General features: G+C 40.3%; 2 protein-coding genes across 6 annotated transcripts in view; both read left to right on the top strand.

Moving 5' to 3' along the window:
- The window catches only part of FSD1L (fibronectin type III and SPRY domain containing 1 like), a 33,610-nt gene extending 29,343 nt beyond the window's left edge, over nt 1-4,267 (top strand). For 2 of the 4 annotated variants that reach the window (XM_061364951.1, XM_061364950.1), the window contains 4 exons: nt 436-527; nt 977-1,228; nt 1,553-1,641; nt 3,449-4,265. In XM_061364951.1, coding sequence (XP_061220935.1) covers nt 436-527; nt 977-1,228; nt 1,553-1,641; nt 3,449-3,571 — 556 coding nt within the window. In that variant the 3' untranslated portion in view covers nt 3,572-4,265. Of the gene's footprint in view, nt 1-435; nt 528-976; nt 1,229-1,552; nt 1,642-3,448 lie in introns of all 4 variants that reach the window. The other 2 variants (XM_061364953.1, XM_061364952.1) reach the window with 2 other exon arrangements.
- A 3,948-nt stretch (nt 4,268-8,215) lies between these two features.
- On the top strand, nt 8,216-22,407 carry FKTN (fukutin). Of its 2 annotated transcripts, XM_061364947.1 has the most exons (10): nt 8,216-8,437; nt 8,505-8,582; nt 9,694-9,753; nt 13,046-13,249; nt 14,385-14,662; nt 16,093-16,225; nt 17,450-17,579; nt 18,667-18,800; nt 19,680-19,807; nt 22,079-22,407. In XM_061364947.1, the coding sequence occupies exons 1-10, from the start codon at nt 8,333-8,335 to the stop codon at nt 22,290-22,292; spliced, it is 1,464 nt and encodes a 487-aa protein (XP_061220931.1). In that variant the 5' UTR covers nt 8,216-8,332; the 3' UTR covers nt 22,293-22,407. The 2 variants fall into 2 exon arrangements, with proteins under 2 accessions (XP_061220931.1, XP_061220932.1); XM_061364948.1 differs by lacking the exon at nt 8,505-8,582.
- Nucleotides 22,408-23,360: the final 953 nt, after the last annotated feature.

Below are 23,360 nucleotides of genomic sequence, written 5' to 3'. Positions count from 1 at the left end.
ACCTACCTTTAATGCAAATGGTGTTGTTTTCTTATTCACTGCTATTAAAATTCCAGTGATAATTAGGCATTTTGGCCTGGTGTGTTCATATTTACCTGACTGTAGCTGATCTACAAGACTTTTCAGAAATCTAATGCAGAGAACAAACGTGTTCTCCAAGATACTGTGTAGCACAAGTAAAACACTTTTATACAGGTGTTGGTTCAAACCATGTGCCCCACATTGGCTTTTTTTTTTTCTCCTGCTGTTTCCTTTCTCACCTGCCTCCAAACTTGTCTGTTATAATGCCTTGTATATTTTCTGGCTGTCTTTTCTCTCTGTGGCTGAACTCATATGTCAGCTTTATGTATGTTTATTGCCTCCTAACTGTCTGGGGAAAATCTGAGTGTGCATTTCTGTAATGGTGCCAATCATGAACAGTTCATTTCTTCTTAGAAGTGGTGCACTGTCTCCAAAGAGGACATTTGTTGGACCTTCAGCGAGGGGCGGCAGAGATCGTTTTATTGGTGAATCATATACAGTGTTAGGTAAGGTGAACCGTTTGCTTTTCTTAGAAGTAAAAAAATTCCACAGCATACTGCTGTGGAATGGCAGATTAGGGTATGTGATTGTTCAAGGCTGTGTACTTGATGCTGTCAGTAGGTAGTTTTGCCTATATAACACCAGAATCTTGTGCTACAGCAAGGGTTTTCAAGTCTGTTGAAGCTCTCTATTACAAAGCTTTTAGTCACTGACATTCACTGCTATTAAATGGGGAATTGATGTTAAGTGCATCTTACTGAGTGTAAGTAAAACCGTCTTATTATTCTACTTTGTATTCTGTCATCTTGTACATTAATTTTGTTCCTTATAGTTCATATTTTTGTATTTCATCTTGAAGTAAAACAGAGAAGGCATTACTTAAGTGTCTACAAGGGAGCAAGCATTGTAAGGTGCACTTAATTATAGCAACTAATTTTTATTTTTTTTTTGGTAGGAGACACCACTATTGAAAGTGGACAGCACTACTGGGAAGTGAAAGCCCAAAAGGACTGCAAATCATACAGTGTGGGAGTAACCTATAGAAACCTGGGGAAATTTGATCAGCTGGGAAAGACTAGTTCAAGCTGGTGCATCCATATCAACAACTGGCTGCAAACTATACTTTCAGCAAAACACAATAACAAAACAAAGACTCTAGATATATCTGTTCCAGACAGGGTAGGAGTATACTGCGACTTTGATGGAGGTAAATTATTATCTTAATCTAAAAATTTGGCTACCTGTGTGAAGTTGAAACAGTACAAGGCTAAAGTACTACATTGCTTCAAGATTGATACAGTCTTTTATGCAAATAAGGCCCTGAGCTGTTTGTGTAATAATGCTTGTAATGTCAAATTACCTGAGTTCATCTATGTAGATACTGAGCTACTGAGAATTTTCTAGTCAATGTAGACTGTATTTATTGTGTTCTGGAAATCTTTCCCTGTGGAACAGTGAACTTCACAAAAAGTTATACAGTAACACATAATAACCTAAGCATGTATTTCAGTTTCTTTTCTGTTTCTTTTAGGTCAGCTTTCATTTTATAATGCAAACTCAAAGGAGCTGTTATACACCTTCAGAGCAAAGTTTACCCAGCCATTATTACCAGGCTTCATGGTCAGTATTCATAAGATTTTCTTCAGTTTCTGCAGTAAATTAAGTTTACTGAAGACTTAATTGTTTATTTGTTTATTTTTTTTTGTTGGGTGGTGGTGGTGGTTTTTTTTTTTTTTAGAGGAGAAAACTGGGAGCACTGGTTTTGGCTAACTAGTAGGGTTTTTAAATGTTTTAACTGTTTTCTCTTTGATTTCATATGGTGCTTATAGTAGCACTCCAGTAGGAGAAATCTGCACCTGGATGTCTCAGCTATGTACATTAAAGTATTTAAATTTTTGTAGGGTAAATTAACAGCACATTCTGGTAGCTGATGAACCTGCTGTAATAACCAATCCAGACCAATGCAGGTAGGAATCCAAGATGCTGTGAGCTGTCAGAATAGGCGTCACGAGACAAAACACCACCAGATGCTTCCCTGTTGAGATACAAGACTCTTAGCTTTCAAGTCTTTAAAAGCTCAGTTGTTTCACTGTTCTGCATAACTTTTTGTGGCTCTAAACTTAACAGTGAAAACTTGCTGCAATTCTATGCAGGATAAAAAAAATGCACAGGAGAAGTGTTAATTACTGTATTTAGGCTTGCATTTAATGGTTTCAGTAACTAAATCTGGAGGCCTCAGTTGTGTTATAAGCTGCCATCAAGTGCATCATACTTTGGGTGCAGAGTATAAGTCTAGGAAAACTTAGGAATCTGAAGGAAGCTAGCATACTAGTTCATACTAACAACTCAGCTGCCTAGGTACTGATCTCTAGCCTATTATAATTCAGCCATAGAAAACACAGCATGGTAATTCTGAACTGTGATTAGGCCAATTAATAAAGTTGGTTTTCTCTTGGGCATGGAGGAAGAATCAAAAAGTAGTAATTTGCCCCAGCAGCCTTTATATATAGCACTTCCAAACACCTGATTTTTCCTTCTATTGGACAGAATATTTTTCACAATTTCTACTGTTAGCTAGATGTATTGACAATAGGATTTTGGACTTTTAATTGCTAGCTATTTGGAGATGACTAAGCAAGCTGCTTTACTGATCCCTTCAACATATGGGGAACTTAACAGCTTCAGAACTGTTGGAATGCAAGTATTAGTCATCCTTTAGCATTGTGAAGACTGACTCTTTGAGTCAGTTCCTGAAGCATCCAAGGAAACGCTTACCACACTTCAGGCTGTTAGTCTGCATCTCATACAGCCCCTCGTACCTAGTGATAGCAGTCTTGCAGACATTACTTGGGTTAGCCTGAACAGTTAAAATAAAAACAAAGAAGCTAATTACAGTTCTCCATTCATAAACATGGAGATACGTTTTTTTATGTAACTTAGTTGTAGAATAAAGGTCACTAGCACCTGTGCTGCTGAAGCTTCTCATAATTTAATGTAAACATAGTACACAAATCGGCATAATCCTGCTGTGTCATACTAAAACTAAGAACTGCTTTCAAACACTGGAGCATAGTAAGAGTATTACGTTTCATTGTCATTCTAACTACTTGCTACTAGTCTTCAAAGAAGTTTTCTTATTGGGAAAACTTTTTGTGTTATATCTTAGACTTGGTTGCTCTAAGTTCATAATGAAGTATAGCATGTGAAGCATCTTAAACTTTATCATCTTAAATTTATCAGATTAAAAGTTAGCTTCTATTACGTCAGAATGTTTTATAGAGCGCTGTGACTAGTGAACAAGAGAAGACAGATGCAGCTGCAGGATAAGTTTTGTGGTAGTTCCATTGTGGGATGGGAGAAGAGAGATACAGATGTTTCATAATATTCAGAATATTGATCTTCTTATTTTTTTTTTTCTTCTCCTTAGACCTGGTGTGGTGGGCTTACAGTGAGTACTGGATTGCAGGTGCCAAGTGCTATTAGCATGGTCCAGAAAAGTGAAAATAGATTGAGTGGTTCAACAAACAGCCTAAACAATATTGCCTACTAATGTCTGGTAAACACTTCTCTTGCTGAATGGGTGTTTTTTTTTTTCCTATGTAGCTGGTACTCACAGAAGCTTGTGAGCACTGGATTACACTGGGTTAGCTACCTACTGTTGTTTAAGGCCTGCGTACTGATAGTGCAAAGGTTTGGGGCTATAGTGTTGATAAAACCTACTGTGAATTAAGACAAATGTCAGAAAACTGAAATGTTGCCCTTTTGAAAAAAATAAGTGAGAAATCAAAAGCTGTAACTTGTGTACTTTTCTAATGCTGTAAACATTTTATTATGGACTTGAGTATTTTTATTTTTTTATGAAGAATAAATATAATTAATACCATTTTCTTAGCTGTCCTAACATCAGTTACTTCACTATATTATTACTGGGCTTCCTGTTAGAACTTGTGATGTGAAACATGCATTTCAAAAGGATATTTATTTGAGCCCAGGCACACATTTTTGCTAGCTGATTTGACTAGAAAGCCTAGTGAGGATTCCTGGAAATTTCTGAATAACCAGGTAACTCCAAAAATTGCATGAAATTTTTTACCCAGCAGAAACATGGAATTTCATGCATAACCTGCTTGCCTTGTTCCGTACACTATGTTAATGTGGCTGTAAGACTGTTTTTGTGGATAAAAAATCGGCTGGATGGCTGCACGCAAAGATTTGCAGTCAACAGCTTAACGTCCAGTTGCCCTCAAGGATCGGTGTTGGGACCAGTCCAGTTCAAAATCTTTGTCAGTGACATGGACAGTGGGATTGAGTGCGCCCTCAGCAAGTTTGCTGATGACACCAAGCTGTGTGGTTCGGTTGATACGCTGAAGGGAAGGAATGCCATCCAGAGGGACCTTGACACACTTGTGAGGTGGGCCAATGCCAACCTCACGAAGTTTAGCTATGCCAAGTGCAAGGTCCTACACCTGGGCTGGGGCAATCCCAGGCACGGCTACAGCTTGGGCAGAGAGGAGATTCAGAGCAGCCCTGTGGAGAAGGACTTGGGGGTGTTGGGTCAATGAGAAACTGAACATGAGCCAGCAGTGTGGACTCGCAGCCCAGATAGCCAACCATATCTTGGGCTGCATCAAAAGGAGTGTGACCAGCAGGTCGAAGGAGGTGATCCTGCCCCTCTACTCTGCTCTCATGAGACCTCACTTGGAGTATTGTGTGCAGTTCTGGTGTCCTGAACATAAAAAGGACATGGAGCTGTTGGAGCAAGTCCAGAGGAGGACCACGAGGATGATCAGGGGGCTGGAGCACCTCCTCTGTGAAGACAGGCTGAGGAAGTCAGAGCTGTTCAGCCTGGAGAAGGCTGCATGGAGACCTCATAGCAGCCTTCCAAGTATCTGAAGGGGGCCTGTAAGGATGCCAGAGAGGGGCTCTTTATCAGGGACTGTAGCAGTAGGACAAGGGCAATGTGTTTAAGCTAAAACAGGGGAAGTTCAGGTTAGATGTAAGGAGGAAGTCCTTTACTGTGAGGGTGGTGAGGCACTGGAACATGCTGCCCAAAGAAGCAATAATTGCTCCATCCCTGGCAGTCTTCAAGGCTGGGTTGAATGAAGTCTTGGCTGATGTAGTTTATTTAGTGTGAGATGTCCCTGCCCACGGCAGGGGTGTTGGAAGATCTCTTTATAGCTTCCAACTTAGGGCATTTCCTTTTTTTAAGGGCAAGGACAAAGTGTACAGTGAACAAGTGCTTTCCCAGCTAACTTAATCTGCTGCTGGATCTGCAGGTTTACATTTTCTTTCACAAATCAAATGAAACGTTGAGCCTTGGTGTTCCATCATCTCAATTTCTATTGGGAAGCTTAGTAAACACAGTCAAATGACTATTAACAGTGGGAGAGCTAAAAAAACCCAAAACAAATCATGTTACATTCTTCATGGAAAATCCCAGCTTTTCAATGAGAATAACTTGTGTATTATAGACTGCTTAAATTAGCTTTCTTCCCTCTAATCAAGTCCAGGAGCCTAGAAGCAATTTTCAGATACACAATTCAATTGACTATTTCCTAACTGAAGATTTTTTCTTCCTAATATCACCTGAGAATTGTTTCTGCTTCGTGCTGATAGGGTCCATAATGAATTGGCTCCTTTCCTACAGGGCCAATGTAGGAAAGGAATAAAATTTTTTGGTATATGTATCTCTCAGTCCATAAAAAACAACCATCTAATTGTGTTAAATTTTGTTAGTATCAGTGGGTCCTTTGCATCCATCAGGATTTCTCAAGAGGAGGAGAAATTCCTTAAAAGTAATAAACTGGTTGTGGTGTTCAGTGGAAAATTGAAATTTTCCTTTTCAGCGGAAAACTTAATTTTTTTTTCTAATACCTGCTCTAGAAAGTTTTGTTTCCCTTGAGAAATCATGAAGTTGACAGGACAGTTGAGCCCCTAATGTTCATTTCGTATCTGGAACTTGAGCATCCCTAAATATTTGCATTTTGAACAGTTAGCTGTAATAGTTCTTGCAGAGGAAAGTGCAGAACAATTCCTAGTTTAAGTGCACCTTCCTCTACCAGTCGTTTTGGATCTTGAAACAAAAATCCTGTGACATGGTTTTAAAATCAACAGTGTCTGAATCTTTCACCCATTATCTACAGTTGTTGTTATTCACATAGTCTGTGTAATAATTTTCAACATTTCTTCCTAACTTCTTTCATTTCTACTGCAATTGTCCTGGGTTCAGCTGTAGCTGACTGGGTGTTTAGGGGCTCATCTGCTATTAATTCAGTGGTATATGAGGGAGGATTGCATGCTTGGACCCTGGTGGTGTTTAGAATGAGGATGGTTAAGACAGATGCTTCATGTTTTGAGGCTTGTTCTACTGAATGACTGTGATAGACATCGAAAGAGGATTGTACCTATTCCCAGTGCCCAGTCATTTGCTTCCTCTTGGGTGTTCAACTACAGTTCCTATTTAAATTTCCCTTCTTGAAAAGAAAGGGTATGTTTACAGTAGTTAATGTGGGATGTGAAAGAACCATGAGTAATCTCCAACCCTTCATAAAAGCATTTAAATGATGAAGTTTTTCTAGCAAGATGTTGTGCAACCTGCAAGGTAAATTTGATATGCACAAGTAAAAATGTAATTTAACACTTAGAAGAAAGCTTGAAGTATTTCATACTGTAACTTGTGACTTGCAAGTTTTAACTGATGCCCTAGATGAACTTAACATGTGACTTTTTACCCTTAAAAGATAAATTTGTTACGTAATAGTTTGCACAGATGTCAGATTTTTGCTGCTAACAGCTAGTCCAATTATTTCTAGTAAATGGGGATATGAAGAATTGCCTTAAGCACTTTAGGGTTTTTTTTACTCTTTTTTTCTGAGCTAGTGTCTGTTGGATACCTATGTATTGCTGATGCTTTGTTACAGTTGGTGCACTGTTTGTACCTGCAGCTAGAGAGGGTTGTGGCTGGTGAAGCTACCGTTTTTTTTCTGGGGATGGGAGGGCTTGTTCTTTGGCAATGGATTAGACCTTTGAATGTCTGTAGCTTTTGCCCCGCAATTAACGCTAAATGTAATATGCCTGATGACTTTAATATTCTGTGAGCCTCTCCTGTGGGGTTAATGCTGTCTGGTGGCTAGGCAGTTTCCTGCTATATGACCAAAATGAATTTAAAATAACTTCAGGATGACTTGTGAGGAACTGAAGATTTCTCTGGAATTTCTGATACATCAGAAAAGTGTAACTTTGTTTCTGCATAAAGCTGTATGGACTGCAGCAAGGGATGCCGCTTTCAGAAAGCATTTAAAAGCATCCAGGTGGTAGGTGCTCCTCCAGATACCAAATCTGAATGGCAGAGTGTAACAGGCTTATTTCTTTAGCCATCCTCTTCAGCAGAGAAAGTAATGTACAAATCCTGTTTCCTCCTGCTTTGCGCCCCCCCCCCCCCCCATGTTACTAGTTTCTTTCAAGGACTAGGGAAACCAGTTCCCCCGGTAAGAACATCTGGCTCAGCAGTATCTTAGCCTGATAACGGTCACAGGTTATGAATGATGCCTAGTTTGACAGACAATGGCATCGACTTCTGCTCATCATTGCCCCACCCAGCCTCACTGGAACTCAGACACTCTGGATGCCCTGTGGAAGGGGAAGCCTGAATGTAGTCTTCCCTCCTCACCACGCCGAGCAACGACGTCCTCCATTGCCTCTTCTTGCGGCGCCTACCCTGCGGCCGGCGCGGGGTTTACCCGGTCCTCCCTTGGCTCTACCTCAGGTCTTCTCCATCAGTGCTTCACCGCGGCTCTGCGCAGCGCGGCCGGGAACGACAAGAAGGCGGCCCCCGGGCGTGGCTTTAGGGCCGCGCGGTGTTTCGGGATCTGTGACTTGTGTGAAGGCGAGCTTTTTCTATTAAAGAGACACCTGGAAGTGGATGTGCCCGTGTTCTCGTTTCATCCTTCCTCCGCGGAGGGGGGCTGGCTGGGAGGGCCCGGTCCCCCGATAGTTGCATGCGAACCCCAGGCCCAGCGGCGGGCGTGCTCTGCCCCTCCGCGCATGCGCGGGCGGCCGCGGGCGGTGCTCTGCAGCGAGGGTGGCAAAGTGGGTGAGGGGCCGGCGGCCCGGTGCGGTGAGCGGGAGGCGCTCAGGACCGTGCAGTGTCGTGCCGGTGGCGTTTCCTAGGGCCTCGGCTCGGACCTACTGGTTGCGGCCTGCTGCGGTCCCCGCTTCCCTCCGGCGGCGCGCAGGGAGGAGCTGGGAAGCCGGAGAAGATGAGCGACGTGACGCAGCTTCCAGGCGGTGATCGACAGCGCCCCGAAGACTAATGCAGAAAATCAACAAGAACGTGGTTCTGGCGCTCCTCTCTCTGACCAGCCTAGTTTTCCTTCTCTTCCAGTTGTACTATTACAAGTTCTATCTGTCGCAGAAGGTAAGAGAGCTGTGCTGCACAGGCTTGCTTTTGTGGAATAACGCGGTATAACCTCTGCGCTGTTCAGAGGCCCTTAGCAGCGCCAGAGCCACCTCCGAACTGCCCTCGTGTGGCTAGCAATTCCTGCAGTGTTGACGTGGAGCAGGTAGGTAGCTCTAGCAAGGTACTGGTGGCAGAGGTAATCAGGTGAAGTTGTCACCCTGATATTCAAGTCATTGTGTCAGCCGGAGGCATCCCGTTAATTCTAAAAAGGGATGTTCGCTGCTTAATCTTCACAAGCCTTCTTACTCGTGTTGTTAAGTGACTTTTGTGGAAAGTAAAGTCAAACCAAGTGCTGTCTTGGGGCTTTGAAGAAGCAAGGAAGGCAGCCTTTATTGGCTGCAAGTTTTTCCAGCAGTGGTGTTTTTAAAAGAACTGCAGTTGCCGTGCTGTTTTGTGATTCAGGGTTCATAATTTTCTAGGTGACAGATTAAATCGTGCTTTTAAGCAATAAGTGGGGTGTTTAGGTGAGGCTGGTCTTCTGTAATAGAGAAAGAGGTTCAGTGTTACTGTTAATTAAATACTGTGGGGCGTTTTTTATGGCTTTGTAATTTACAGTTGCAGTGCAGATTGAACAAACTATTTTTATGGAAGAACTGCGTAGGTATCATATTTCCTGAGTTTCTTTTGGTGAGGACTTTCTTAACAAATGCAGGCAGTCTTACTGCTGGGTAGTACCACAACCTTTGACTTTCTTCTAGTTTCTGACTGTGAGCAACAAGGCTGTGAATGAGAAATTCTTCATGCTTTTGAAAAGCTAAAAGCCAAGCCATTAACCACCTTGGCTTTGTCATATGAATATATTCTCTTTCAAATTTAACTCTTTAGGATTACACCTGGAAAGACTGAGGCGTAATCCTGTTGTCTTTCCCCTAGTGGTATTTGCCTAACAGGGTTTGTATTTGTCATCTTCTTATTTTACTTATGTTGACTTAGAAACCTGAAGTCTGATCATGCAGTCCTTGTATGTCTGGAATTTCTCAAGGCTTGTGTTGTCCCTCTAAATACACTATGCCAGAGCAGTTGTTTATGATTTCATGTGCAGTAGTGTAGTTGAGTGACTGGAGACATAAATAACGAGAGCTGTAACTATAAAATGCTGATTGAATAAATGCTTCTGAATGTCCTGTTAAGAAATCCTGAGCAGGAATTCAACCAAAACTTAATTTTTCTCCCTTTTCTTTCTCCCTCCCACTTCCCTTCTTTGGTTTTGGCAGAATGGAGCAGTGTTTTCCAAAGTCAGAGGAAGCCTGTCAGGACAAGACAGCACTAGATGGGTATGTACAATGTTACTAGTTCATACGGTGATTCTGCCAGTCTCTGAGAACTCTCATGCAACTGTACAGTTCTCTTTCAAATTCACTGGGGGTTTTCTAGTATTAACGGCTAAAAGATTCTTTCTTCACTGAGTAAAGTTAATGAAGTGTTTCAAAACATCAGTTTAAAACAGAACTGGGAAGCAGTTACAGGTTAGCAGCCTCTTCTGTGCCGTCCTTACTAGTGTTGTTAAAGTTCTAAGCAGCAGCAAAACTTGTTCTTTCTGATACAGAAGTTTTGATCCAGGCTTTTGTATTCTTTCAGACTGAGTATTGGAAAGATTGGCTTATTTCGAATGCAGCTTGTTGCTAGTCAGTAGCGTAGTAAAAAAATCAGCTGCAGGTTGCAGGTCACAGGATACCCCTTTGCTCACTCACCCCAGCAGTTATTTAACCTGCTGCTCAGTGTTTTCTGTTACTTGCTTATGCTGGGTCATAAAGTTCTTCACAAGCAGGAAAATGTTACATTTCAGCATTCACCAGTTTCTGTATTCCAGGGTTCAGGAGCAGTGATAGCAGTGCCATTAAATACTTGAAATGGGGTATTTTTTATTGTTTCTTGTTTAAGGTTTGAAGGATTGAGTGCAACCAAAGCATCATGTTGGCCCCAGGAAATCAGCTCAGTATGATTTCATAGTTAGCATTTGTTTTCTAAACACTTTATAGAAGCTTTTTGTTTAACAGATCTCGCAGAGAAAAACCAGCACAAATGGTTAAAGAACAATGTGCTGGGAGCTGGCTGCTGTTTTTTTTGGATGCTAATGTTACCAGTTAGCAAAACAGCCATTTAAACACCTTGCTTCTGCTGAGGAAGAGGAAGTGTGCACTGATTAAGAGCTGTTCTTAGGAGTAATCTTGATCAACTGCCCTATGGACTGTTGGATTGCACCTGGAATGTCTCGCTATTCTTGGAGGTGGCACCCCTTGGAACTACCTGCCATGTTAGGTGACATGGTCAGAGTGGGCTTCCAGTTTGTGGGCAGAGTTCTTATTAAGCTTTAACTTGCGCTTACAAGATCATCAGTAACAAAGCAGAATGTTGCACTCCAAACTTCCTTGAGAGTCCCTGTGAGATGAGTCCAAAATGCTCTGTTTGAATGCATTTCTCTTAGCTGCTTGACATGATCACCATCTCTTTCTGCCAATTACTTGTTTCAACTAAAAGCATTTGACCCTGGAGAAGTGAAGGAGGGGGTAGAGGGGTGTACATACCAGTCTGATATGCTAGTTTTAGTTACAGAAATAGTGCTAGCACATAACTCACCTTTCAGCTCCATGTAGATGAAATCACTAAAAGGGTGGTTGTGCTCCTGCCTGTACAGCACATGTAGCACTGTTGCCTGAATTCTGTTTGTTGATCCACATTCTGTCTTTACATTTTTACATCCTTCTGAAGCCAAAGCACTATGCCAGAATTGGAGGTTGGCCTGTGGAGTCTGACTGAACAGATTCAGCAGCTGGGCAGGAGGAAGGTTAGAGCTTCACTTTTAAAAAAGCCAGAATTATCTTGCTGGGTGGGTAGCTTGGGCTTACCACACCTCTTCTAGAAACCTGGAGATGTGACAGTCATAAAGCCTGGCAGTTCTGTTCTAAGAAAATGTTTTGGGGTATTTTTAGAACAGTACTTTAAGTAAATTTATCTGTTACAGGTAAAAACATTACATTTTTAACAGCAGGGTGGCTATGACTGTTGTGAATGGCTTCTGTGTGCCAGTGTCCTGGGTTCAGCAGTAGCAGTCATTTTCCTCCTTAGTAGCTGGTGCAGTGCTGTGGTTTTGACTTTCAGCCTGGGAACAGTGCTGATAACACTGATGTTTTTAGTTACTGCTCAGATGTTTAGTCTGACCAAGGACTTTCTGAACCTCATGCTCTTGCCAGCGAGGAGGGGAAGCTGGGAGGAAGTAGAGACAGGACACCTGACCCAAACTAGCTGAAGAGGTACTCCATACCACAGCACGTCATGCCCATGGTGGAAAACTGGGGGCAGTTACTCAGAAGGGCTAGCTCACTGCTGGGTTGCGCTAGGTATCGGTATCGGTCAGTGGGTAATATTGTATTCTCTTCCCTTGTTATTTCCTTTATCATTACTATTATTGGTGGCAGCAGTAGTGATATGTGTTGTACCTTAGTCACTAAACTCTTCTTATCTCAACCCGTGGGAGTTACATTCTTTCAATTCTCCTTCCCATCCCTCTGGGAGCAGGGGGAAGAAAGGGGGGAGGGAGTAGACTCTGTGGTTCTGATTTATGGCTTGGTCTTAAACCACAACAGTCAGGAACACTTAAAAGTATTTAATTAAAATCCTCCACTGAGTCAATTTAATAAATCTTCTCATCAGGCACAGAATCATCTTGCTGCAGCTTTTAACCCCTTATGCAGTGTTGCAGTGGTTAAGTGCTCTGGGTACACAGGTATCCAAAGACCGGATAGCACTCAGTTCCTACCTCCTCATTGGGTCACTGATGATATACAGCAGGTATCATGTAAATGATTTGGGGAGTGCATCAGGAACCTTGCTGAAATCAAGGTATGAACAGTGTCCATTGCTCTTGTCCACAGACTTCTTCAAATACAATTGGTGTGATTAGGTGCAGTTTGTCTTTGTCTTTTCCCAGTCATGTCCTTGTCCTTTATGTGCTTGGATTTGACTTCCCAGGGCCTTTTCTTCCAGAAGCTTCATGGGGACTGAGAGTAATGTGACCAGAGTTCTCCAGAACCTCCTTTTTGAAGATGGCATGAGATTTGCCTTTTCTCAGACTTGAGAAACTGCTCCTGATCATGGCCCTTCAAGATGTTGCAGGGCAGCCTCAGAATGGCATCAGCCAACTCACTTAGCACCCACATGTGTGTTGCATCTCATCCTGTAATTTCTGGTTAATTTAAGTGCTTTCCAACTCGCTCTGAATCTCCAAAGGATCTAGAGTTTAGCCTACAGTCTGCTTTCAAGTCTAGCACTCCACAGTTAAAGTGCTGTAAATTGTAGAAAGTTCTAATTGAAGCTGAAAGGTTTTCACTTTAGTCTGAGAGATGTGGAAGGGCTGAGAGCAGCCTGTTTTTCTGAGAGAGAAAATTTCCATTTCCACAATTGTTCATGAAGTAAAATGGATACTCAGAAAATGTATTGGGAAATAAAATGTCTTTCTGTCAGCTGGTTGGGGTTGTTTCTCCCTTCTGTCAAACAGTTTTAATGTATTAACCTTTGTATGCTTAAAGATGGTGTTTCCAACTTAAAATCTTATCTTCTGTCAAACAGCACGTGGTTAGGAAGTTCTTAGGCTTAATATCCAGTCACAATATACCAGTGTATTTGATCGATCCTTTGATTCTGGGACTGGTTGATAAAGATATTGAACAGATCAAAAGTTCTCCTGATGGCCCTAGTCCAGAATGCAAGTACTTTTGTGCTCCAGGAGACTTTACTACATTTGCACTGCTGGACAAAACATGGAAACATGAAGTAAGTGCCTTTTTTTCATTTCGCATTTGTGTATTTGAATGTACTTAACCGTTCAGTGATTTTATTTTTTTTTACACAGTGTTTTCATGTTTATATTAAGCCCTCTTAATTCATTGTGTGGAAATCTTGTAAAGGTACTGCTAGAGGAAACTCAGTTTTAATAGTGAAAGGCATCCAGGCACTACCCTGAATACATGAGGAGTAATTTACTAAAAGTTTTTGGAAGCTGTCTGGAGCATGCATAAACACTTGTAGTAAGAGGCCACACCAGAAAGAACCAAAAAAAGTGGTCTGTTAGGAAAGAAGAAGTCTGTATTCTAGATACAGCTGCAATAAGTCTTGTGTCTGGGGAGGAATGCAGGTGTTGATGTGACAAGGCTGGAAAGATTAACATAGTCTTAGAAGACATTTAAACCATAATCTTACAGTTTATATTTCTGTTAGTACATTCTTGTACTTAACACCATTTTATTTACTCAGTGTATTGTTATCTCTGCTTTTCTTTGGTGTTCTGAGATTTTTAAATGGATGAGTTAAAAATAGAGGTGTAGCAGGTAGCAAAGGACAAAATGAAATCCAAGATTATTCCATCAATTAAGCATCAGCTGGAAATATTATAGGCTATACAGACTAAATATACCAGTGACAAACAGGAAAAAGCAGGGGACGTTAAAATGGTCTGTGAGTATTTTTACTGCATAGCTGTAAAGGACTTAAAGAAACTGAAAATAAGGTTGTGTGTAGCACACTTATTTAAATCCATCTCCCCATTCCTTTGTGGCTCATTGATATTATCTGTAGCATCCAGAGGAGAAGCTGATGTGCCTGTATAAAACAGTTCAAGGGGGGTAATTGAAAGCATGTTCAGATGATAATTGGTTCTTTTCTTATCAGCCAGAATTTAATTCCCTTTTTGTATAGAAATATGAAAGTGTGTTACCTAGTGCAGTGTTTGGTGAGATTTAGGCAAATACTTGTGTGCATCGTAAAAGAAGATTTTTGCAGTGTATTTTTGAGTAGTTTGTGCTTAAGTCGAATTAGAAACTGAAAATGGCAAATAATGTCACTTAATAATAAGCAATAAGCTTTTAATTTTGGTTTCTCTAATCTTTAGCCTCTCTCTCTCTTAATATAGGTGGGCCTTTTTAGAACTGCTGAGAAAATGGGGTTCCAATGGCTAAAAATTATAAACAAGGACCCCCGCTTGGATGGGATGGATGACCTGTCTGGGATTGAAATTCCTTTGCACTACATATTTAAACTGGCATCTCATGCCATTCACCTGGTGGTCTTCTATGAGAGGAGTGGTAATTATCTGTGGCATGGCCCCCTGAGACTCAAGCAACATATGGACAGAAAGTTTGTGCCTTTCCGGAAACTCCACTTTGGTCGCTACCCTGGAGCATATGAAAAGTGAGTTCAAAACAGAGGAGAGAAAAAGCCATAATGACACTTCCAAAATAAGTTGTTTCTCCTGTATATAAAATTACTCTCTTTCCTGAAGCCAAGTTGTACAATTTAGCTTACGTATGATTCAGCCCTCAAAGTGCATGTAAGCTAAGGCATGAAGGTAAATCCAGTTCTGTTTACCTGGCAGCAACAGCTTCCCACGATTCATAAATGAAGAAGTGCATTTTAGAGGAAGTTGCTATTTGGCCATGTCAAAGCAAGGAGAAGGATGTGAGAAGTCATGACTGAGGTTGAGTGTATCACAGGATCTTCTGCTTGAGTCAGTGGTTTACCATTAATATATTTCAGAGTTTGAAATCTCTTGATGCCATGTGCTATAAACACAGGGGTAAAGTAGAAGTGGCAAGAGATTTAGTACTAGCTGATAGCTATTTGGTGTTCATTCTATAACAGTATGTATCCAAAAGTTGAATACAGGTTCTGAGCATTAAATGAAAAGGTGAAACAACAGGCATCCATTCCATAACAGTACAAATAATCAGTGTTAAAGAGCATGAATAAAGAAAGGTGACTCTAATACCACAAAGACATGTGCCAACCACTGAATCTAGACTATGCTCGTAACATGCTCCGGGGACTCCTTTCTTGCATAAATGTTTGAATTGCTGGTTTTATTTGTCCATAGTCTTACACTTAAACTTTGCATTACATTAGTAAAGTTACTGTAAATGTCTGCCTTTTCTTACAATGCTTTCAATGGGAGTATTTTAGGAAATAACAGGTCTTGTCGCTGTTTTCAAATCCAAGCACATGCCACTAGGCTTTGAGGGCAGTTGTTCCTGTAGGATGCGTGTATGTGTCATATATTAGAGAAAAACAGCCAAACAGATCAAACTTAAATCTGTTAAACTTTCTCCTTAAAATTGACACCATTCTTTCTTCCTTTTAAAACATGCAATCTGTGCTGATTATGTGCCTGAACATTTGAAGTCAGCTGTGTAAGCTGTTAAATAGCACATTTCATTCATTGTGAAGGCCGATCATTTTTTTAGATTTTAAATGCAAATAACCTCAAAGTACAGGGTAACTTGGTCCTTAAATGCATCCCATATTTAGACAACTAAATAAGCAGCACTGCGTAACAGCTCTGAACAAATTCAGTGCAATTTATGAGTCAATAAAGGAGTCAGTGGTCTGACAAGGTAACTATGGGCTTTTAGGCATGGAATTCCTTTTAAACAGAATTTTTAATTGCTTGGGAATTTGTTTAAGCTCTTGTTGGTCTCCTTTTGTAATTGGGTTTGGGTGTATTTGGACATAGGTGTCACTGCCAGTTTTGTGCATTAAGATTTTAACCTAAGCTAGAGGAAAAAGTGGCTTCTGATTTGTAGAGCAATTGAAAAGGGTAATAGATCATCTTTTTCTCCCTGCAGGCCAGAACTTTTGCTTGTTTCCATTGATGACTTAAAAGTTCAAATTCCCAAAAACCCATCCAGTTTTCTAGAGGAGATGTCACACTCTAGATTTCTTGAATGTAGGTACAGAGAAGCTCGGGCTTTCTTTCAGGTTAGTGGTAATCAGGTAGTGTCTCTGAGATGTAATGTATGTTTTCATTGCTTGACACAAACCTACAGTTTACTGTTTTTTACCTAGATGTGACTGCTTGCATACATAAAGCTAAATACAGCCTCTGAGACTCAATCCACAATTTAAGTGCTAATAAAACTAAAACTTTAACTGAAAATTATTGTTTTTTTTAACTTGTTAGCACATTTTTTTCCATTTTCAAAACTTTGAAAAGAAGAGGTAACCAACACGTCCACAGTTCTCACGCATTGTTACTGTTAAATCGATTTCATGTAAATAAGACTTAAGATCTTGCATATCTTTGTAGTTGGAAATTCTTCTTATGGCAATTCTCAAAGTTTTGAGTAGTAGACTTACAGAACAGTTAGGGTTGGAAAGGACAGTAGGGTTGGAAAGGACCTTAAGATCATCTAGTTCCAACCCCCTGCCATGGGCAGGGATGCCTCCCACTATTCCAGATTGCTACCTTGGCTCGAAAATCATCAGGCAGTATTCATCACAGGCAGAGAAAATGTGCCTTAGAAGGTATATTGAACTTTGCTGGAGCTTTAATATTGAAATAAGCAACTGGCATGTTTTGAAAAGTATTAATTTCAGCTGTTTGTTGCCCAAGAGCTCTTAACCATCATGAAGCTGTGTGGTGTGATGCTCTTCTGTTCGATTTGGTAACGTTTGCCCAGACTGCCGTGTTGTTTTGGGCTTTGCATTACCAGAAGATCGTGCCACGGTTGCAGCTGGAAGATAGGCATGATTTCCTCCTCACATTTTTATTGTGTAACAGAAATTGTCAATGTCCGGTTGTAACACTTGGTGGCGCCAAATAAACTAATGTGCTGCGAGTCGCTGATCCTGTCCCAGCTTCTCCCTGAGCTCTGGGTACTGAGTTCTGCATGTGCAGAACTAGGGTTCGTCTGTGTTTGTTGTCAAATGCTGAGAATGAGTGTCTAATACATATATTATGATTCTATTTTACTGTGACTTTACATTATGTTAGTCCGAAAAACTTAAGATTGATGTCTCAGGCTTGAATTTTAACTTGTCATTCTAGTGGAGGTTCAAAAACTGGGCTGTATATGTGAAAACAGATACTGCCCAGATACTGGTAAAGTAACTTTTTAAAGGTTGTTTTTTCTTAGGACACTGAAAACTGAATGGACAAGTTTGCTGTCTTAAAAGCTTGCTTACTCTTTCTTTGCCTTCCAGTTGTATCCTGATGATGCCTCTCTTGATGCAGTGGAGTTCAGAAAGAAAGCAAAATCTTTGCTCCATCTGGCTGCCCTAACACTCAACAAATTAGGGGTAAAGTTCTGGCTGAGCAGTGGAACATGCCTTGGTAAAATATCTGTATTATGTTGTGTTCTTAAACTCATCTGAAATGTTAAACCTTTCATCCCCTATTGCTTGTGATGTTAACTCAGGTTAAATGTACCATGCTGGAAGGTAATGCGTGGCATTAGCTATGTTGTCAGGAGCAAAAAAGGCCTGCTTCAAAATGCTTTTTCTTTAGAAACCTGAGCCTTGGAGATGCTGAACAAATTTCCAGTGAAGCATTTAGTGTGGTTAACGTTTTTCTGTGTTGTGTTCACTGCGATCACTGCTTAGGAAATAATCATCTGTTCCCCAGACTGTGTGAGTTGGAATTTACTAAAACGGTAGTTAGAAAACACAGTGATGGATACACTGCCGTCCATGTAGGCTCTCATCTGATTTTTCTTCCCATGCAGTTTGGTGATTATCACTCACTGATAAAATATTTATTTATTGTAAACCACATCTTTTTAATAAAATGTCAGCCTGTTAGTGTAAGTTTTAAATTGTGCTGAAGAGGGAAATAGTATCTTATCACTGGTGAAGAGTCTTATTACTGAAATAAGTTGTGAAAACTCCTGTGTGCACATTTGACTTGCATCTGTTTAGTCCTAGGGGATATGATTTTCTGAATGGACAGTTAGTAAAAGCTTCTTTAATCAAGCAGACAGAAGGGATGTCCCATTTCTCATCTTACTGGTTTCAGTAGGGACTGAAAGATGATTAATGTCTCAGATACTACATAATAGTTTCAAAGTAAAGCACAGCTGTTAGCCCTGTTAGACTAGGGTCAAGATATAAAATGCTCTTTCCTGAAAGATATTTAGGTTAGAAAACTGAAAATATTGTCTCTTTGAAAGAATTAAGCGTTTTCTCTCTCCTTCATGACTTTCTGGAGGAAAGAGCTGGCTATAAGTACAAGAATACTTGTTTCTTCAATGTGGTTCATTTCGTGCTGGAGAAAGCAAGGATTATTGTTTATGGCCTCACTCGGATATCTCTGCCTGGTGATTTTTTTCATCAGGTCATTTTTATGTTGCCTTTATTCTATTGATGTATTTCTCATGTTCCTGAATTAAGTAGTTTGGGGTTTGCTTTTTTTTTCCCCTTAGGTTGGTTTAGACAGTGCAATGTCATTCCGCACAGCAGAGATGTAGATTTGGGAATCTTTATAAGGGACTACAGAACGGATATCATTCCAGCCTTTCAGAAGGCAGGCTTACCACTGAAGCACAAATTTGGCAAGGTACCTGAACCATTTGCTTCTTATGTCTTTCTGTACATTTGTAAGTTTGAGTACAGCTGCAGATCAGCTAGGTAGAAGTGTGTATCCGAAGTCTCCCTGACAGACATATTTACTCATTAGAGTTTTACCTAAACATATAATCTTGCTGATTTTGTGTGTTCTTTTGGATGGAGAAAATACCCTTCTTAATAGCATCAGCCCTGTGCTGGGGCCTCTGAATTCCTCCTCAGATTATTTTTTTACTAGGTTTCAAAGGGGTCTAATATGTGTCAGTGGTTTCAGGGAAACCTGAGAATCAGGGTAGAATCTAGTCTTTGAGATCGGATGGGCCTTATTATACTGGAGCATTGGTGATAGCTCTGAGATAATCTGTAGCCCTGTAAGTAGAATGTTCAGAAAAGAAAGGATGGCTTGAGGTGGGCACTGGGCTTGTTCATTATTAGCTAATGTGGATCTTTATTCAGCTTTTTCAGAGTGAAATTTCAAGAATACCGATTTTCAGACACAGTTCAAGTGATGCAGTGTTACTGGTGCTAGTGAGCATTTTATTGTAGAGGAAGCATGTTATAGGAAGACACTAATTACGTGTTTATTCACTGAGATTATTTTGCTTGTGGCAGAGGGCAGGGAGATGGTGCTGCAGCTGTTGGAGCTAAAAGGAGGCAAGAGAAGGTAGTCCCACTGAAGGGCAGAAAGATTCCAATGTTCTCAAGGCATTAAAAATAGAAATAAAAAAACTGCAGAGTTAGCATATTTTCTTCAGTTAGGATAGGAGTCATTATTCATACCTGACCAAAATAAATTTGTTTTATGACACCTGCTGACATAAATAGCCTGTTGTTTTTATGAGTATATACACTGAGTATTTTTGTCTTGCAGGTAGAAGACAGCTTAGAACTCTCTTTCCAGGGAGACGGTGATGTGAAACTTGATATTTTTTTCTTCTATGAAGAGGATGACCACATATGGAATGGAGGAACTCAGGCCAAATCGGGCAAGAAATTTAAGTATGAACTGGATTTATACCTCTAATAGGAAGGAAATTGAACCGATTAGTGTTTACTGTTGGCATTTCATGTGTTACGTGTTGTTGCCTTGCAAAATCTGTGCTTATTGTGAGAAAGGCAGTTGTTGACAACAGCTAAAAAGCTATTTGATGAGTTTAGCTTCTTTTCCCCGTGGTAGTTGGCATTTTGTTGCTTTTTGGTTTAGTCTAGGGCTTATCAGCAATCTCTGGATATTCATATGAAAGTGCTTGATTACTTTTTTCTCTCTATCCATTTAAAGCATAAAAGCGAGGTTGTTTTATTTGCTGATACTGTTTGCTCAGTGCTTAGAAGTAAAATTAACTTTATGCTTAGAGGAACATGCGGGGGTTCTAATTGATGCAAATGCGTAAATCTTTTAGCCTTCTTCAAAAAGTCTAAATGTTTGTGGTTTAATTTTAACCTGTGAAAAGGAATTTTAAGATTGCTTTTTCTTGTGGAAGACTTCACAGATTCAGAAGTCAAGAGTAGTCCTCTGCAGAAATAGTACATAGGCTTAACTTGTTTAACAAATTGACACTATGATCGTACAGGATGTCTTTCTGATTAGTCTGTGAAATTTACCTGTGAACTTCAATGGGTGTAAGCATGCCTGTAGGTAGGGCTTATGTTGGCCCTTCTACAGGAAACAACAGGTCAGATTTATAGAATAATTTATTTGGGTTTTTTTCAATTTAAATGGGCTGAGGAGGTTTCAGAAAGTACAGGGTAGCAGCTGTGTTTTAATGCTTTGCAGCTGCTCCAAGTCTGGCACACCATGTTTAAACATGGGTGCTGAAGGGGAATTGCATGCTTTGTTTGGCAAGATTGAAGAAAGGTAAAAACTAGATTTTAAAAAAGGCCTGATTCATAATAAAGTATTTAATGCTGCTTTTATCAATTCTCCTCTAACATGTATCATCATCTTGACACAATTCTAAATGAGGTAACTGTTAAATCTAGTTTCTGAGTGAAAAAAGTAGAGACAGGGACTAAGTGATTTCCTAGAGGTGCCAGAATGGTATGGAAATAAACTGCAAAAGGATTAGAAATGCTCTTTGCTAGGACCCCGTGGCAAATGTTAACCAGTTACTGTTGATAATAACATCCTGTGGTGGTTTAACTGCAGCCAGCAATCAAATATCAAGCAGCTGCTTGCTCGCTCTCTCCCTTCCTCCCCAGTGGATGGGGAGGAGAATCAGAAACAGGTTAAAGCCTGTGAATTGAGATAAGAACAGTTTAATAATTGAAATAAAGTAAAAGATTATTATGATAATAACACTACTACTACTACTAATAATAATAATAACAATGACAACAATAATAATAACAAAAAGAGAGAGAAATAAAACCCAGGAAACACAAGTGATGCTCATCACCCACTGACCGATATCCAGCTTAACCCAAGCAGCAATCTGGCCTTCTGGGTGACTTTCCCCGGTTTATATACTGGGCATGATGTGCTGTGGTATGGAATACCCTTTTGGCTAGTTTGGGTTAGGTGTCCTGTCTCTGCTTCCTCCCGGCTTCCTGTGCCCCCCCCCCCCCCACTGGCAGAGCATGAGAGACTGAAAAGTCCTTTATTTAGAGTAAGTGCTACTGAGCAGCATATGAAGTATCAGTGTGTTATTGGCATTGTTCTCACATTAAATCCAAAATACCAGCACTGTACCAGCTACTAGGAAGGAAACTGACACTACGCCAGCTGAAACCAGGACAGTATCCATCCCTTATTCCATATCATTTATGACATGTTAGATCTCACACTTCTTAATCATAGAATCATAGTGATGCCATCTTTCCTGTCCAAAAAGACTGTTACGAAAAATGGAACCCAAGGTTGTGGACTAAATGAATTCAACAGACTTTTATAGCAGTGGTCCATAGACTAAGGGAATGATAGCTGTATGTATACACTAAAAACTAGGAAAAGTGATGGTGTACCATTCGATTTTCCCAGAGGGTGGTGCGTGATAGGGAATGTGATGTACCCACTTGACTTTGTGCTTTCTGGCACAGGTGTCTATGAGGTTTTTTTCAGAAATGAGTCCCGTTGTCTGACTCAATTATCTCTAGGTTGCAGCGTTGCCACAAAACTGTCCAGTATGTAAGTAGCGTTTCATAGATAGGAAGGTGTGAAATAAGAAAAAATACAAATACCCAATTGCTGCAGTTGATTGCTTTCTCTGTGAAGTTATTTAGAGGTGTATTTCAGTCTTCTGCAAGTGACCATGTTCTTTTGCTATGACACAGGTATCTCTTTCCAAAGTTTACTCTGTGTTGGACTGAATTTGTAGAGCTCAGGGTACATGTGCCCTGTGAAACCCTTCAGTATGTTGAAGCCAACTATGGCCCAGACTGGAAGGTTCCTGTGAAGACATGGGACTGGAAGAGCTCACCGTCTAACGTACAGTACAACGGTATCTGGCCTGTCGATGAATGGGATGACGTCATTCAGATCTACTGACCACCTGACTATCCTTGGAACCATCAGTTTGTAATTTCCCATTTCACAAAGGCATCAAATTCCAGTCCTTCTGTAACTTCTCATCTGTTTCCTGAGGAGACATTTGCCTTTTTTTTTTTTTAATATATGTATATTTTTTTATTAACAGGCAACTTTTTCACCTTCAGCATGCATTTTCCAGGAAAAGATTGAAGGCAACTGAAAGAAAGAAGATCAGAAAGAAAAACTGCTCAAAGGGAATAGAGAGAAATGCTGCAGTAGATTTATGGGCTGTTTAACTGACTATTTAATTGACATTTAATTCACTATTTAATTGTAAATAGTGGCAAGGTGGCTTAGACTTTCCTTGGATCGTCAAAACTGTGGGACTCTTCACTTCTCAAGCTTAATAGAGGGATAGGATGGAAGAATCACAGAGAAGTTCCTTTCTTTCAGAGGAGATCCACTGAATATTCAACTTTAAAACTCCAGAGTTATGAGTACCTCAGATGTGCCTGATCTGAGACTGCTACATTCCTATGATGCACAACAGGTTGCTCTTGTCAGTTGAATGTTTCTATTAGACAGAACCCATGTGGCTCACCTGCTTTAATGTAGGAGGTGTTGGGTAATACTAAATGAATGGAAGGAGAAATTATCGACATTGGACATATTCCAAATAATAGCTGTTTGTTTTGTTTTGTTTGTTTTGGTGTGGGTTTTTTTTTGTGAACTATTGCATGCAGTTATGACAGGGAATGTTATTTGCCTTTTTTTTTAATTTTTTATCTTTTTAAGGACATGAAGGTGTATGCTGCAGGGTGTCTTCTCATGAAAAAATACATATTCTGGGTTTAGTGTCCCAATTAGTGTGCTCTCCCTGTAATGGTTTTGACTGGATTTTAGAGAATTATAGCTACCTCTGATTTCTTACAAGGAGGTGGAAATGGGTTATTCATTGTTTTCTGTTTAACATGGACCCACAGAACAGAGATGTTGGAGGACTGCGGCTCTTTAAGCAGAAGTGTGTAAAGATGCCAACTGTCCCATCAAATCTGCAGTAGCATAATTACACTAACACTCCACTTG

The sequence above is a fragment of the Neopsephotus bourkii genome, unplaced genomic scaffold (assembly GCF_033783945.1).
Source record: "Neopsephotus bourkii isolate Nb327-2 ecotype Australia unplaced genomic scaffold, CSIRO-AGI_Nbou_v1 NB_1258, whole genome shotgun sequence".
Lineage (NCBI taxonomy): Eukaryota > Metazoa > Chordata > Aves > Psittaciformes > Psittacidae > Neopsephotus > Neopsephotus bourkii.
This window is presented reverse-complemented; position numbering and strand designations above follow the sequence as displayed.